The 15,256-nt window shown below is 46.9% G+C and overlaps 2 protein-coding genes across 2 annotated transcripts in view; one reads left to right on the forward strand and one right to left on the reverse strand.

Annotated features, from left to right (window-relative positions):
* Positions 1–15,256, forward strand: part of LOC115456837 (thioredoxin domain-containing protein 17-like) — a 531,330-nt gene that overhangs the window by 161,532 nt on the left and 354,542 nt on the right. The gene's annotated exons all lie outside the window — the stretch shown is intronic.
* LOC115456836 (solute carrier family 13 member 5-like) overlaps positions 1–15,256 on the reverse strand; it is a 44,596-nt gene that overhangs the window by 23,344 nt on the left and 5,996 nt on the right. The window contains 4 exon segments of the mRNA XM_030186163.1: positions 583–705; positions 9,681–9,733; positions 9,735–9,800; positions 9,803–9,852. Coding sequence (XP_030042023.1) covers positions 583–705; positions 9,681–9,733; positions 9,735–9,800; positions 9,803–9,852 — 292 coding nt within the window.

The following is a 15,256-nucleotide window of genomic DNA, read 5'->3' on the forward strand; positions in this document are numbered from 1 at the left end:
TGTGAGTAAGGGGAGAGGTGGTGACAGGGCCGGGGGGAGGTAACCCTAGGGAGGGCGATCCCGAACTCGGAGGGAGGGCGGGCGGCCTGCTAAATCTCTACCTTCGGACTATAAGACGCACCCCCCATTTTCCTCCCAAATTTTGGGGGAAAAAAGTGCGTCTTATAGTCCGAAAAATACGGTATATGCACAGGTTTAGGGATGGGCGGAGCATTCAGACTGCAGTCAGGACACCCCTGGATCCAGGACTTAGCATCCATCTTGGATAAGATAGAATCTAGCACTGAAGATCTGAAGCTATGGTCCAGTTCTCCAAGCCCAGAGAACACTTCATTGGTGTTTAATGTCTGATGTTTTTCTGACTGGAGATGTGGTGATATATTCAACCCAGGATAACATGGAAGGTCATTCCTTGTGACATATTCCATATTCTCATTTATGTTCTACACTGCTTTTGACCATGTTTAGACTGGGAAGGCAGTCAATAAACATTAATAAATAAATAAATAAATGAAAGCTCACCAGTAGGGGCAGTGGCTTGTGGTTCATTACCCAATGCTCATGTTTGTATCCAGAACTTACTTGAATCCCATGAAGGAAAACTGGAGCCAGAGCCAAGCTATGGTCAGCATCAAAATCATGTTGGGGAAGGCAAATCCAAACCATGACGCAAAATTCACAATGTCACCATTCTGAGGGAACAACCTGAAAATCAGAAGACACGTTTTCTGTACAGTGATGGAGGGATCATGCAGAATGAATGCATTAGGACAGAAGAGAAAGGCGGGAATTGGTGGTCCTCTGCTCTTTCTCCAAACCCATTCTGGAAAATTTAGTGCTTTGCATTTAGGGGAAGCCTTGGCCCCATAACATAACGGAGATGCCCCGACCTACATGCTAGATCTTGTAGACCTACCACCCAGAAATGCTAAAAGATCTTCCTGCACCTTTCTTAACTTACACTTCCCTGGCTGCAAAGGATTAAAATACAAACTAACACACACAGCCAGCTTTTCTTATATGGGCGCGCAGCTGTGGAATGCACTTCCAACCCACTTGAAAGCGATCAACGAACTAAGCAACTTCCGCAAATCTCTGAAAACCTCTCTCTTTGACAAGGCCTACCACGAGAACCCATAACTAACTATAAAACAATACCTATCCACCTTTATTCAGAATGTACCCATCTATAACTGCTTGACCAATTCATCTTGTTTTCCTCGAATTCTTTGTAACACCAATTGTATTCTTTACCCTGGTATGGCGATACCATAGCAGGTCTCTGTAAGCCACATTGAGCCTGCAAATAGGTGGGAAAATGTGGGATACAAGTGCAATAAATAAATAAATAACACTACACCAATACCATATCCTAAGTCATGTGAAAGGCAATTCTAGAACAAGGTGTTCAATGGTGCTTTCCCCTTTGCTCAGGTAAATGCATAGAAACAGCACTTTTGCATATAAGTTCCATAACCGCTTTTCTGAAAGGGTGCATGTAAGTGGCATAAAGGGCATTTCTAGGTGTCCCAATGCCATGCGCTTAGTGCCAATTCTATAACACATGGTGCACATGGAGGGGCATAATCGAACAGGGCCAGCCATGTTATAATGCCGTTGTATCGCTCCATGGTGCGACCGCACCTGGAGTATTGTGTTCAGTACTGGTCTCCGTATCTCAAAAAAGATATAGTAGAATTGGAAAAGGTACAGCGAAGGGCGACGAAAATGATAGTGGGGATGGGACGACTTTCCTATGAGGAGAGGCTGAGAAGGCTGGGGCTTTTCAGCTTGGAGAGGAGACGGCTGAGGGGAGATATGATAGAAGTGTATAAAGTGTATAAAATAATGAGTGGAATGGATCGGGTGGATGTGAAGCGACTGTTCACGCTATCCAAAAATACTAGGACTAGAGGGCATGAGTTGAAGCTACAGTGTGGTAAATTTAAAACGAATCGGAGAAAATTTTTCTTCACCCAACGTGTAATTAGACTCTGGAATTCGTTGCCGGAGAACGTGGTACGGGCGGTTAGCTTGACGGAGTTTAAAAAGGGGTTAGATAGATTCCTAAAGGACAAGTCCATAGACCGCTATTAAATGGACTTGGAAAAATTCCGCATTTTTAGGTATAACTTGTCTGGAATGTTTTTACGTTTGGGGAGCGTGCCAGGTGCCCTTGACCTGGATTGGCCACTGTCGGTGACAGGATGCTGGGCTAGATGGACCTTTGGTCTTTCCCAGTATGGCACTACTTATGTACTTATGTACTTATCTATAAGGGCGGCCATCTCTAAGGCCGGCCCCATCAAGCGGCATACCCGACCGTATTATCGAAACAAGATGGCCAGCCATCTTTCGTTTCGATACGGTCGTGGACGGGCAAATCGCAAAATTTGGGCCGCCCTTAGAGATGGCCGGCGTTAGAGATGGCTGGCATTGGTTTTCACCGATAATGGAAACTAATGCCGGCCATCTCAAACCCGGCCAAATCCAAGGCATTTGGTCGTGGGAGCCAGCATTTGTAGTGCACTGGTCCCCCTCACATGCCAGGACACCAACCGGGCACCCTAGGGGGCACTGCAGTGGACTTCACAAATTGATCCCAGGTGCATAGATCCCTTACCTTGGGTGCTGAGCCCCCCAAACCCCCACCAAAACCCACTACTGTGATGGAGATGGGTATGACATTTGAGGCTGGCATAGAGGTTGGCAAAAAAATGTTTATTAATTTTTTTTGGGGTGGGAGGGGGTTGGTGACCACTGGGGGAGTAAGGGGAGGTGATCCTCGATTCCCGCCGGTGGTCATCTGGTCAGTTCGGGCACCTTTTTGAGGCTTGGTCGTGAACAAAACAGGACCAAGTAAAGTCGGACAAATGCTCATCAGGGCTGGCCTTCTTTTTTCCATTATCTGCCGAGGCCGGCCATCTCTTAACCACGCCCCAGTCCCGCTTTCGGTACACTGCCAACACACCCCCTTGAACTTTGACCGGCCCTGCGACGGAAAGCAGTTGAAGCCGGCTAAAATCAGCTTTTGATTATACCGATTTGGCTGGCTTTAGGAGAAGACCGGCCATCTCCCGATTTGTGTCGGAACATGGCCGCCCTTCTCGTTCGAAAATAAGCAGGATAGGCACCTAACTATCAATTTGATGGCTCCTTTGATATGCCTACTTCTACCCACTACTTTATAGAATTGTCCCCATAGTGCATGAATACAAGGGAGCATACAAACGTGTAGAGAATGGGCATGGATATGGAAGTGGCTCCCAGTTATGCGCACCCTTGTGACATTGAGGCATGCCCAATTACATCAGGTCTAGGGCTGTTGTAACTACACACATTTAAATGTAAGATGTGTAGACATTTGGTTATGCTAGAATCTGGATGCCCAGGTGTCATTATACAATAGCCTTTTACTATGTGGTATCAGGGTGTCTAAAAGGAGATCCCACAGTGGGTAAAAAGCCCCCAGACACACACGGCCACACGGTAAGATAATTCTTACCGCGTGGCCATGTGGCGGGGAGTCCTTACCACCACCCATTGAGGTGGCGATAAGCGTGCACCTAGGGTGGACCACCCCCCACTACCCCACCCTTAGTACGCTGCTGAGAGATGGTCCTGGAAGTGAACTCACTGACTGGACCAAGGAAGTACTGCTATAAGATTCCAAATAGAGCTGAGCCAGAATCTTTCTGTGAAGGGAAAGAGGTAGTCTAAACTAGAAGAAAAACACCCAGTGGACATCTTAGCCTTGATTGAACCTCCCCCCACTTCCACAATAATGGAACATGAGTGGAGCAGGATGCAGGGCCTGACTGGTAGGGTTACCATAATGTTGTCCTCTCAAAAAGAGGACTCATGACCCGCCCACGCCCATGCCCTGCCCCACCCCTTTCACATCCTCACCCTGCCCCTTGCCACATATTCCCCTCCCCTACCCCCTATCACCTCCCCTCCCCTTACTTACTATCTACTGCCCTGGTGGTCTAGTGACCTCTTCGGGGCAGGAAAGAGCCCCCACTTTCCTGCCTGGAACTCTTTCCTTGCCCTGCATCCTGTTGCTGTGACGGTCTCAGGATTCAAAATGGCCACCGAGAGTTGAAGTCTCACGAGGCCGCTTCAACTCTCGGCAGCCATTTTCAATCCCTACTGACTGGGATAGTGATTCAGTTATGCAGGAAGGAAAACCAGATCATAAATAAATAAGAATTGGAGCCAAGCTTGGGTTAGATAAGATTTGAATGAATCAAGTCTAGATACCTAATGGTCGATATTTAAAATGATTAAACCAGACAGAAATGGCTGTTAACTGGTTAAATCACTAAATTTATGCTGCACTTAATTGGTTATTGCCCCTGAAAATTAGCAGTGAGCACCTAAGTGAAAACCAGCTATTTTGGGGGCATTCGGGGGGGGGGGGGGGGGGGGGGGGACAGACTCAAAACACTTGGCCGGTTAAGGGCCGATATTCAGCACTTACCGGCCAAGGTAACCTCATAAATGGGACTGCAAAAAAAAAAAAAAACCCCCCGCAGTCCTATCTTTATGCAGCTACCCACGGCCGGTTAAGTTCTGAATGTCGACTTAACTGGTTATGTGTTAGCCAGCGTTGACTAAACCGAATGTTCAGTGCTGGATCCCAGACATGGCCCAGCATTGAGTTTCCGGGAATAACGTTGGCTGCAGCGGCAGTCAGCAAAATGATCAGCACTGCTGGCTGAATATTTACTCCCTAGATTCGATCTGATTTGCAGAGACACATCAGCTGTTGTTTGAAAAATCCAGATGGCACTGTTCCACCCCTCTTCTCTCCTGGTCTAGAGGTGACAGATCAGTCTATCCATTTTTAGTAGCTACCGCAGGCAGAGTTGCCTAAGAAGTTGTACTATTTACACAAAATGGCTGAATTGCTTTCCTGACCATGGGAGCCAGTTCGCCATTGAAAGCGTGCCCAATGTTCGATGAATGAGGTTTGCCCTTTTGCTTAGATCAGCTGCCAGGGTTATACAAAGTAAAAGCTGTTCAAAATCCACACTGTGTAATTTTAAGAAACAGAAACCTACAAAGCTTTTCATTACCTAAATATAGTCCAGAAGTCTTTTCAAACAAGCATGCGTATTAAAGAGGAATTTGCACATTATTGAATTTCATTTCCTTCTGCTACACAGCCCAGCACTTTTGTCTTGTTCCCAGTGTTTGCTCTGAATTGCAGTAGAAATTTCAGAACCTCGATTGCACTGTGCTGTTCCATCTGCCAGCCAACGGCAAGGAACAGTATAAACCAGTTCATTGCTCACATTCTCTGCACTCTCAGCAGTGGGATTTCTCACAGAATTTATTTCATGTATGCTCTGAAATATTTCAGATCTCGTTCTACAGGGGTAGGGTTACCATTCGTCCGGATTTCCCCGGACATGTCCTCTTTTTGAGGGCATGTCGGGGGCGTCCAGCGGATTTTGCCCACACGCACGTTTGTCCGGATTTCTGGACAAACGTGGGCGCGTGCGTGCATGCATGCGGGTGGGCGATCAGCGCTGTGGGTCTGGTCTCGTCTCCCCTCCCCTTCCATGTTCCCTTGTCCATCATCCTTCTCGGTCGGCTGGGGATTCAAAATGGCCGCCGAGAGTTGAAGTCTCGCGAGGCCGCTTCAACTCTCGGCGGCCATTTTGAATCCCCAGCTGAGACCGAGGAGGATGCAGGCAAGGGCAGGCAGCGCTCCGGGCAGGAAAGAGGGGGCTCTTTCCTGCCCCGAAGATGTCACTAGACCACCAGGGCTAGATAGTAAGTGACGGGGGGGGGTGGGGGGGGGGGTGGGGGAGGGGACTATGTGACAGGGGCGGGGAATAGGGGGCGGAACAAGGACCCGAAAGAGGCGTGGTGTGGTGGGGCAGGGGGCATGATAGGGGCGGGGCAGGGGGCGTGACGTGTCCTCTTTTTCAGAGGACACAAAATGGTAACCCTATACAGGGGTTCCATTTTCACAAGTATGCACATTTGAACAGGCATGTGAGGGAGTGGGTGGTGGAGTAAAGACCACTCCCTCACTGGTGGTGCAGTTCAGCCACTTTACAGCAGGTAGTGCTGAGTCAGAGGGGCAGGGCTCAGGCCAGAATGGAGTTAAATGCCCTGAGATTGAACAGATCAGGGAGGCCCCAAAGAAAGAGGTTTCCCAGGGAGATACCTTAAGGCAAACAGTCTCCAGAAGGTGAGGTCTTGAGGGCAAGGATCCTCCCACTGTGTCCTATTGGCTGCAGTATCTGGGGAGCCAGAGTGGCCCTCGGCAGACATTGCGACCCCGAGTTTACCAAAAGCAAAGGTTTCAGTAAGATAGGAGAAGTTTCCTTGGAACCTAAGTTAAGATTGTCTGAGTTAAGAAGAAGTGGATATTTAACCTGTGGAAGCTTGTGTCTGGGACAAGCTTCAGGGATGCTGAACCAAGAGGGAAAAGTAAAATATACTGAAGTGTGGAACCTGTCAGGGACAAGGTTCAACTATCATGTTTGAAAGACTTTATTGAGAGTGCAAAACCTGTGAGGAAACAGGCCTATTTCCCTTTTGTACAGTAATAAAGCTTTCCTTCTGACTTCGCAGTGCCCTCTGTCTGTATTTTATGAGGAGTCCATGCCTTTCCGTCACTCACACTACCACAGGGCAATTTTCAAAGAGAAAGTGTGTGTTAAAGTACCTGCAGATGTTGTAATTATGCCATTTCCAAATTTGCCCTATCTATGAAACTAAGAGGAAGCAGATTTAAGACAAAATTAAGAAAACATTTTTTTTTTCAGTAAATGCACAATTAAGGCCTTGAATTTGTTGCTGGAGGATATAGTCAAGATTAATCTTATAGCTGGGTTTTATAAAGATTAGACTGAGTTTCTGGAAGACAGGACGATTATCAAGTGTTAAGGAGACTTAGGAATTGCCTCCTTATTTCTGAGAGTGAGCAACAGGGGAACGATCATCTCATTCAAATCTGCCAGGTACTTCTAAGACATCTTGTCTGGTCACTATCAGAGACAGGAGATTGGGCTCCATTGACCAAAAACCTTCTAATGCTCGGACTCAACAATTCATTCACTGAATTCCCTCTCATGACTTTGTGAATAGAATGTGCAACTCAAGGAGCTACATTGGTCCTAGTGAAACCTGGATTCTTTGCAAGTTTCACATAGGAATAAGGAGACACTGAATATGAGATTTCAAGGCCACAGAAGTTCCTTCACTTCTCCCTGTACCGGGTGCCTTTTGACAGACAGTTATGGGTATCTAGACCAATGCCTGTAAACCCTCTCCTCAAAGCACTCCTTGCCAATCAAGGTTTCAGTATTACCAGAATGAATATTGTTTTGTTTTGGGGTTCAGACAGTGGTGTGCTGGAGCCGGCTCGCACAAGCCGGTTGTTCAATTTTCTTCCGGCTTGCGAGCCAGTTGTTGAAAATAGCGAGCCAGCTCTGGCTCTCCTCCCTCCCTCCGGATCCGCCTCACCGCCTGCTTGTTTTTTGAATTCTTCGGGGCAGGCAGTCTTGCCTGCCCGCTTCCAGCGCTGACTGTCCTCCCTTGCCGATTCGCGCTTTAAAAATGGCCGCTGAGACTTCCAGAGGCGGCCTCGCGAGACCGGCTGAAGGGAGATGGATGGTGGACATGGAGAGAGAAGAAAGGTCAAATGGACTGAGGATATTGGGAAAAAAGTTAAGAGAAGAGAAGACAGAGGAATGCAGAAACCAGAGACTGGGACAACATGATTAGAAAAATAACATGACCAGACAACAAAGGTAAAAAAAAATGTTATTTTCTGTTTAATGATTGGAATATGTCATGCATGAGAACTGAGCATGCCTATGGTGCCGAAGCCAGTGTCACTAGCATGGAGCAGTCCTTTGACTGCTGTGCTTTTCTGAACAGGGGTCTGTGGGCTAGAGATCTTCACCAGCTAAAGTATTTCATTTTTTAAGTTCATGGTTGGGGAAGGGGGGGAAGGGAAGAGGAAAAGCATGCTCACCCAACCTGCCCACTGGCCCACCCAAAAACTGCCTTCTGGCTACGCCACTGGTTTGAGGAGCCATCTGTATCCTGTTTATGAGGTTTCTGCACCCTAGCTTCTCCCTCATTTTGCTGCATGGTCCTTCTTTATTTTGCTGCATGGTGTGTCCCAATAGCTCATGAGTTTGCTGGAACTTCAGAGTTCAAATTTCGGCTAATGGCCTGTACTTTTCTTGTCATTTTTAGAGCCTGAACCTAAGTCTCAGACCTGGGCTTCCAAATAATTATACAATATGCATGAGACAGATTTGCATGGAATGAGTCTCTGCTACAGTATATGCAAATTTATTTCATGCATATTCATTGTGGCAGTCCTGTAAACCCGATCAGCTAGATGTGCCTCCAGCAGGTCATGGCTAATCCTCTGAGGGAGCAGCATGCCTAAAGGAAGCCATCTGTGTTTCCAAGCCCAGTTTCTGGCTGCCCAAGGCTAGGAAAGCAGTAGAAGCAGCACTCACAGTCCTGGGTGAGTGCTGGATAAGCTTCTGCCATTGCAGACTAGGGGTGTTCATGTACCTGGTTCTTAAGGGATCTGTGGCCCTTGGCCAAGGAATATAACTGGAATGGTGGGCAAGGTGGGGGGGGGGGGGGGGGGTTAACAATGTGGGGGAAATGTGAATGAAAGTTCAGGGCCCCATAGCTCAGTATAGGCTAATTCTAATTCAGCTAGGGGGTGAAGTGCTTCAGTGTGTGAAGGAAGAGCGGGACTTGGGGGTGATTGTGTCTGATGACCTTAAAGCTTTCAAACAGGTAGAAAAAGTGACGGCCAAAGCCAGAAGGATGCTTGGGTGCATAAAGAGAGGCATGACCAGCAGGAAAAAGGAGGTGATAGTGCCGTTGTATAAGTCTCTGGTGAGGCCCCATTTGGAGTACTGGAGACCGCACCTACGGAAAGATATAAACAGGATGGAGTCGGTCCAGAGGGTGGCTACGAAATTAGTAAACGGTCTTGAATGCAAAAATTATAGGGACAGGCTTATGAACCTCAACATGTATACGCTGGAAGACAGGAGACTTGATAGAAACGTTTAAATATCTCAAGGGCATTTATGTACAGGAAGAGAGCCTTTTTCAAATGAAGGAGAGCTCTGGAATGAGGGGGCATACGACAAAGTTAAGAGGGAATAGGCTTAGGAGTAACCTAAGGAAGTATTATTTCACAGAAAGGGTGGTGGAGGCGTGGAATGGCCTCCCGGTGGAGGTAGTGGAGTTGAGGACTGTTCCAGAATTTAAAAAGGCATGGGATAAGCATGTGGGATCGCTTAGGATCAGGTAGAATTGGGGGTTACATAGGATGGGCAGACTGGATGGGTCATTTGGCCTTTATCTGCCGTCATGTTTCTAGAAGCCCAAAGAGCCAGAAGAAAACCTGCCGGGCCAAAACAGATGAAATGAAGTAACCAAATTCCTTTGGGTTTCTGTATTTAATAAGTGCATGCCTTAAATTCTTTCTTTGAGCTGTGACACATGCACTGATGCTTTCTCACTATCCCACGCTGAGAAGAGCTTTGCACCAACTGCTCAAATCCTTCAGCACAATTTCTAGACCAGCTATAGGAGAGATGGGTCAAGATGATGGAGGAGGCAAAGTTGATTAGGCAACTCATGGAAGAGGGCAGAATTGTGTAATACTCAACTGATTCATCTGTCCTTTCAACACAAGGTTCGGTCCTGTTCCTGTAAGTGTAGCAAGTGCCTCCAATACTAGCTGCATAGCACACACATAGCGTCATCCCTTTGCAAATGCGTTTCTTTCTGCGCTATCATCAGGAGTTTTGGGGACATCAGGATTGTGACTATTTCCTATGACTGGAAGGAGAACAGTACATGTTAGTTAAATAGCATGACTTGGGGGACCTTTGTGTTATCAAGTCAAGAAGAGATTGTTCTAATCTTCCTCTCGATTTCATTTGCTTTGAAATTCTGTTTATCCAGATTCAGTCATTGGTGGGGCTTGAACTGGGGATTACTCAAGGGACAAACTCAACACTGTGAAGACTTAGAGGCTGGAAAAAAATGAACCATTGTTTTAAGCACTTATCATATAAGTGATGCATAAATGATAGTACCATTGATACAGAATTAGCCTCCCCCTAGTGCAGTCAATCCTCACTAAGCAGTTAGTTCCTTCCTCAGCCAGCCCTTTTCTTTAGCATCTAAAGTTTGCTGCTGATTTTAGCCACCTTGGTCCCATGTGGACTGTAACAGCCCAAGTCTTTACCTATATGACTATATCCCAATGAAAATGCATCTCTAGAACTTTTCTCCCATTCTATGACTATAGGAAGAGACCTTAAATTATAAGCTGTATAAGTCACTGTGAGCTGAAAAACAGGCTAATGCATGTAAAACGTGTAAACTGACCACTAGAAATAGTACTACAAGGTCAGTGCTAGAGGTCACCAGTGCCATTTTGAAACCAGCACTGGCAAGGACAGGAGTGATTGGGGATCTCTCCTGCCTCGACCCTACTAAACCATCAGGGATATTAAGGTAGGCCTGCAAGGGGGTGGCGGAGGCCTTACAGGTGTGTGTCCTATATTAACATCCCTGGAATAAGGTGGAGGGGGGTTGAGCCTAGACATTTTAGGGTATTTCATGGGGGAGTCTTGCATTGGGGGAGCTTTGAGTGGATTGATGTCGGGAGAGAACAGCTACATTAAAAACTGGAGAAAACAAATCACTGTACAAAGGTACAAGACATCAATAGACAGGCGGTAGATAATATTATAGCACTGAAAAAGAGTCTATGGATGCCAGTAAATGCTGAACATCCCCGGTATTGAATAAGTTCCTTCACTGTGTCCAGAGAAGGGTCATTTGTATTGTGTTTGACATGCCCTATTGTTTTGAAATGTTGACCCCAATGGGCTGAGATACATTTTGTAGATGCATCTGTACTACAAGAGTATACTCTACGAGTTTTTAAAGACGTGTGGGAGAAGTGATGCAGACAAGCTGTTCTGATGGACTTTTTACTCTATACTATTGAAGAAGAATGTTTTTCTTGTTTAAAGATCAATTTTTTATTCAGATTCCATCCTTGGCAAATTTGTTTATGGCAGCTTTTGAAATTCAGTGGGTTAATGAATCACTCATTGTATGGAACGGTATATATCGAAGACACCTTGCTTTGGTCCAGCTCAGTTGTCAAAGGACCAGAATTAGAGCCATGCCAAACAGCTGAATGGGTGACTGTAACCAAGGTCACACAGTGCCACATCCTTAAGACACCACTAAGGTAGGGTTAATGGTGTTGAATTCTTGAAGGATAGACGGATAGAATCCTTATCCTCATTTGCAGCCATCTAAACGCCGTTGAGCAATTAAAAAACAACTGTTTTGGTCACCTGGCCCATTCTGAAACCAGACTGATATGAATGACTCACTTTGGCCTCCTACAGAAATTGTAAACGCTGGATATATAAGCAACTTAATTCAATAATTAAGAAAGGTTAGATACTGGGCAATTATGAATCAGCAACATCATGTCCAAGGTTAAAGTTTTCCAACCCTTTGTAATTAGAAGGTGTAAATAGGATATTGACCCATTCAGTAAGTAGTAAGGGATGGGGACTTTTTAGGACCCTGTGAGGGAGTGAGTGGTATAGCAGCAGGTGTTCCTAAGAACACCCTCACTGAGGTTACAGAATAGCCACCTTACAGCAGGTGACTCTAAACCAGCCATGTCAGAGGCTGAGCTGTCCCAAGTGTGCATAGGGGTGGTGTTAGGCCTGTCTGGCCAGGAGGGCAGGGCTCAACAGTGAGAAAGAAGTAAAAGCCCTATGGCAGAACTGAACAGAGAGGCCCTAGGAAGAGAGAAGCAGCCCTGTAGTATAAGAGTGTAATATAACTGGTTATATTGTACTAGCCGTTGAGCCCGTCCAAGCGGGCTAGTTTTGGAATGGTGGGGTTTCTGAGCCGCCCCTCCACCCGGCCTGAGCACTGTCTTTATTGAACTTACCAGTAGAGACTTCCCGCTCTGTCCCACCCCCCGTCATCACGTATTGATGCGGGGGCGGGGGCAGCGAGGCAAGTCTCTACTGCGCATTTGCGACTGAGTACGCCACTCGCCTTTTATATGTTTGATTATGGTAACCACGGATATTGAGCGGAGGATAGCCGGTTATCCCCTGCCAGTTAAGCATTATTTAAACCGGTCAGCATCTGTTCTGACCAGTCAAATACCACTACATACTGGGCAGTATGAGTATAATTTAAATAGCAGGACATGCCATGGAATTTTTGCAGTTTCCCACAGAATCTACCTTTCAAATTTCTAAAGAGACAACAAAGGGCTTTTTTGGTCCTCTTGACATGGAGACTGGCATAGTTGGTCCAGACAAGAAGTCTTGCTCATTAGTTCTGAGCACACCAGTCTGACATTTCAAATAAGTTCAGTGAGACTTATAAAGCAAAATAAATAATAATCATTTTAAAAAATCTTAATTTTCAAATGTGAGCAAAGTACAAAGAACTTAAAGAGAAGCCTGCAGTTATGGGGATTGTGATATCACAGACTGCGATGTCACAATTACCTGCATAGACATTCCAAACAGTAGCAAAAGCATATTTATTCCAAGAGCCCAAGATGCAGTTATGTAGTTCAAACAAGCATTGATATATTAATTGCAGCCAATGGAAAACATATTATCATGAAAGATTTTTCACCTTTCAATTTTTGTGTAACTTAATCTGTTCCAGAAGTTCAGAATGATCAGTACTGAAGGATAAATCCTGCATGGTTTATCACATCACCCAATCCAAAAAGGAACCAGACCGATCCAACAGAGAAGCTGAGAGACTGAGCTGGGCCTGGGGCAGGGCCACTGCTGCCTCCCCTAGATCACCATCACCGCTACCCCACCCCCCACCGCAACTACATACCTTGACTGGTGGGGGTCTCCAAGCCCCGCCAGCAGAGGCCTTCCTCCAGTGCTGTTCTTCACTCCACCGCATTGCCTGCCCTGCCCCTGCTTTTCCCCTTACGTCATCAAAACCGAGCATGTGCGACATGAGGGGAAAAGCAGCTGCAGGGCAGGAAATGTAGTGGCGTGAAGAAAAGTGTTGGAGAAAGGCTTCTTCTGCTGGCAGGGCCTGGGGGGGGCCCGCCAGCCAACCCAGAGGCCCCGAAGCCCTGTGTCTGCTCCTCCCCAGCCTCTAAGGGGGGGCCAGGCGCAGGAGTTTCCTCTCTTCTGCTCCTGTCGGAACGTGATCACCTGGGTTCCGTTAGGAGCAGAGAGAGAGAGAGACCCGGCGCCAGGCTTCCCTTGGGGGGGCCGGAGGAATCTTGCCCCCCCCCCCCCGGCAGCCCTGCGATCCAATGGATAATGCATAAAGCAAAACAGGAGCCTGGTGTGCTGTACCAGGACAGTTCTCAGTTGAGCTGAATGCATCTGCTTCCACTTTGGTTAGGTACTGCCCGTTTCACTGCGTGATGAGCTGGCACCAGAGGAGACATGGCCTAGAGGAGCACTATGTGGGAACAGCATGTGCTTTCAATTAGCACAGCTAATTTCATCATGTGTTACTACATAGCATGGAAGGGACATGTTCTTACTGAAACACCAGTAGCTGGCTATTTTCCTTGTATTGTAGGAATCTTTGCCAAGACTTGGCAACAAATGAATAAAAGCTTGCAACAGCTCTGAAAAAGTGTCTGTTTCCTCAGTTCTTTCACATTTTATGTAGCTGATGGGCAGGCAACTACCAGGGCTTTATTTGCCAGGGAAACCTCATTAAAGTCTGTATAAAACCAGCCACATAGACGCTTGAAACAGGTCAAGATCTTTAAGTACTTCTCTGTAGTCTTTTTTTTTTCTGGTTCCTTTTGATAGATTATTGCTACTACTTATTATTCTAAACACTGCTAAATGTATGCAACACTGTAGACAACCATGCAAGAGACAATCCCTACTCAACAGAGTAATCTCATATAAGAGATTGGAGTTACATTATTATGGGAAGATATTAAAACAACATGGGTCAGAGACAGAGCATGACGTACGGACTCAGGAAGTCTATTCCAGGCACATGGCACAGCAAGATGGAAGAACGGAGTCTGGAGTTGGCATGGAGGGAAGGGCAGGGCAGCCGAGAGACAGAGCGGGCCGGGACAGGGCGCGCCCCAGGCCCCCCCACCCACCCACACCCGAGGTCATCGTCGCCGCCGGGCCCTGAACTAACCTTAAACGCCTCCTCTTTCCTTCACCACCTTCGCGGCAAGCAGCAGAGCAGACCTCTCCTTCCTTCCGTGCTCCGCCCTCATGGACGTTACGTCAGGCGAGGGCGGGACACGGAAGGAAGGAGTGGCCTCCCCTGCTGCTGCTTGCCGCGAAGGTGGTGAAAGGAAAGGAAGGAGGCGTTTAAGGTTAGTTAGTTCGGGAGCATCGGCGGGCGGGCCTGACTGCGGTGGCGCCAGGCCCCCTCCGGAGGCCCGGGGACTTTTGTCCCCCCTGTCCCCCCTCTCGGCGGCCCTGGAGATGGGTACAGATAAGAGTGACTTACCTGATGAAAGAAACTCCCAGGGAGAGATAAGAGATATTGAGGAGCTGCAGAATGAAAGCAGTTATTAGTAAGAGGAGTTTGGATTTTATATGGATATGGACAGAGAGTCGATGAAATGACTTGAGGAGAGGTGTTATGTGTGTACAGACGTTGGCAGAAGATAAGTCATGCAGTGAAATTTTGAACAGTTTGGGAGAGAGATGGTTTAGTGAGAGACCTGTAAAGAACAAGTTGCAGTAATCTAAGCAAGGTGATGACAGTGTGGATAAGAGTTTTGGTAGTGTGTTCAGAAAGGAAGGAAGGAATTTAGTGATGTTACAGAGAAAAAAAATGGTAGGTTGGATATGTGCAGGAGAGGGAGAGAGAGGGGGGGGCTGAGAGAATGGAAGAATAGGAGAGGTGGGGTTAGGGGCAAAGATAAGAAGCTCAATCTTGGCTATGTTTAGTTTCAGATGGTGGTGGGACATCTAGGCAGCAACATCAGACGTGCAGGATGAGACTTGGGCCTGAATTCCTGGTGAAATTTTAGTTGTAGAGTTACCAACATAAAAGGGTACTGAAACCAATGGGGGAGATCAGAGCCCTGAAGTACACCAACTGATAGTGGGATAGAAGTGGAAGAGGATCCATGTGAGCATACACTAAAAGTGAGATGGGAGAGATAAGAAGAAAACCAAAACAGAACAAGAAAAATCTAAGCAAGGAC

Source organism: Microcaecilia unicolor, chromosome 13 (assembly GCF_901765095.1).
Source record: "Microcaecilia unicolor chromosome 13, aMicUni1.1, whole genome shotgun sequence".
Lineage (NCBI taxonomy): Eukaryota > Metazoa > Chordata > Amphibia > Gymnophiona > Siphonopidae > Microcaecilia > Microcaecilia unicolor.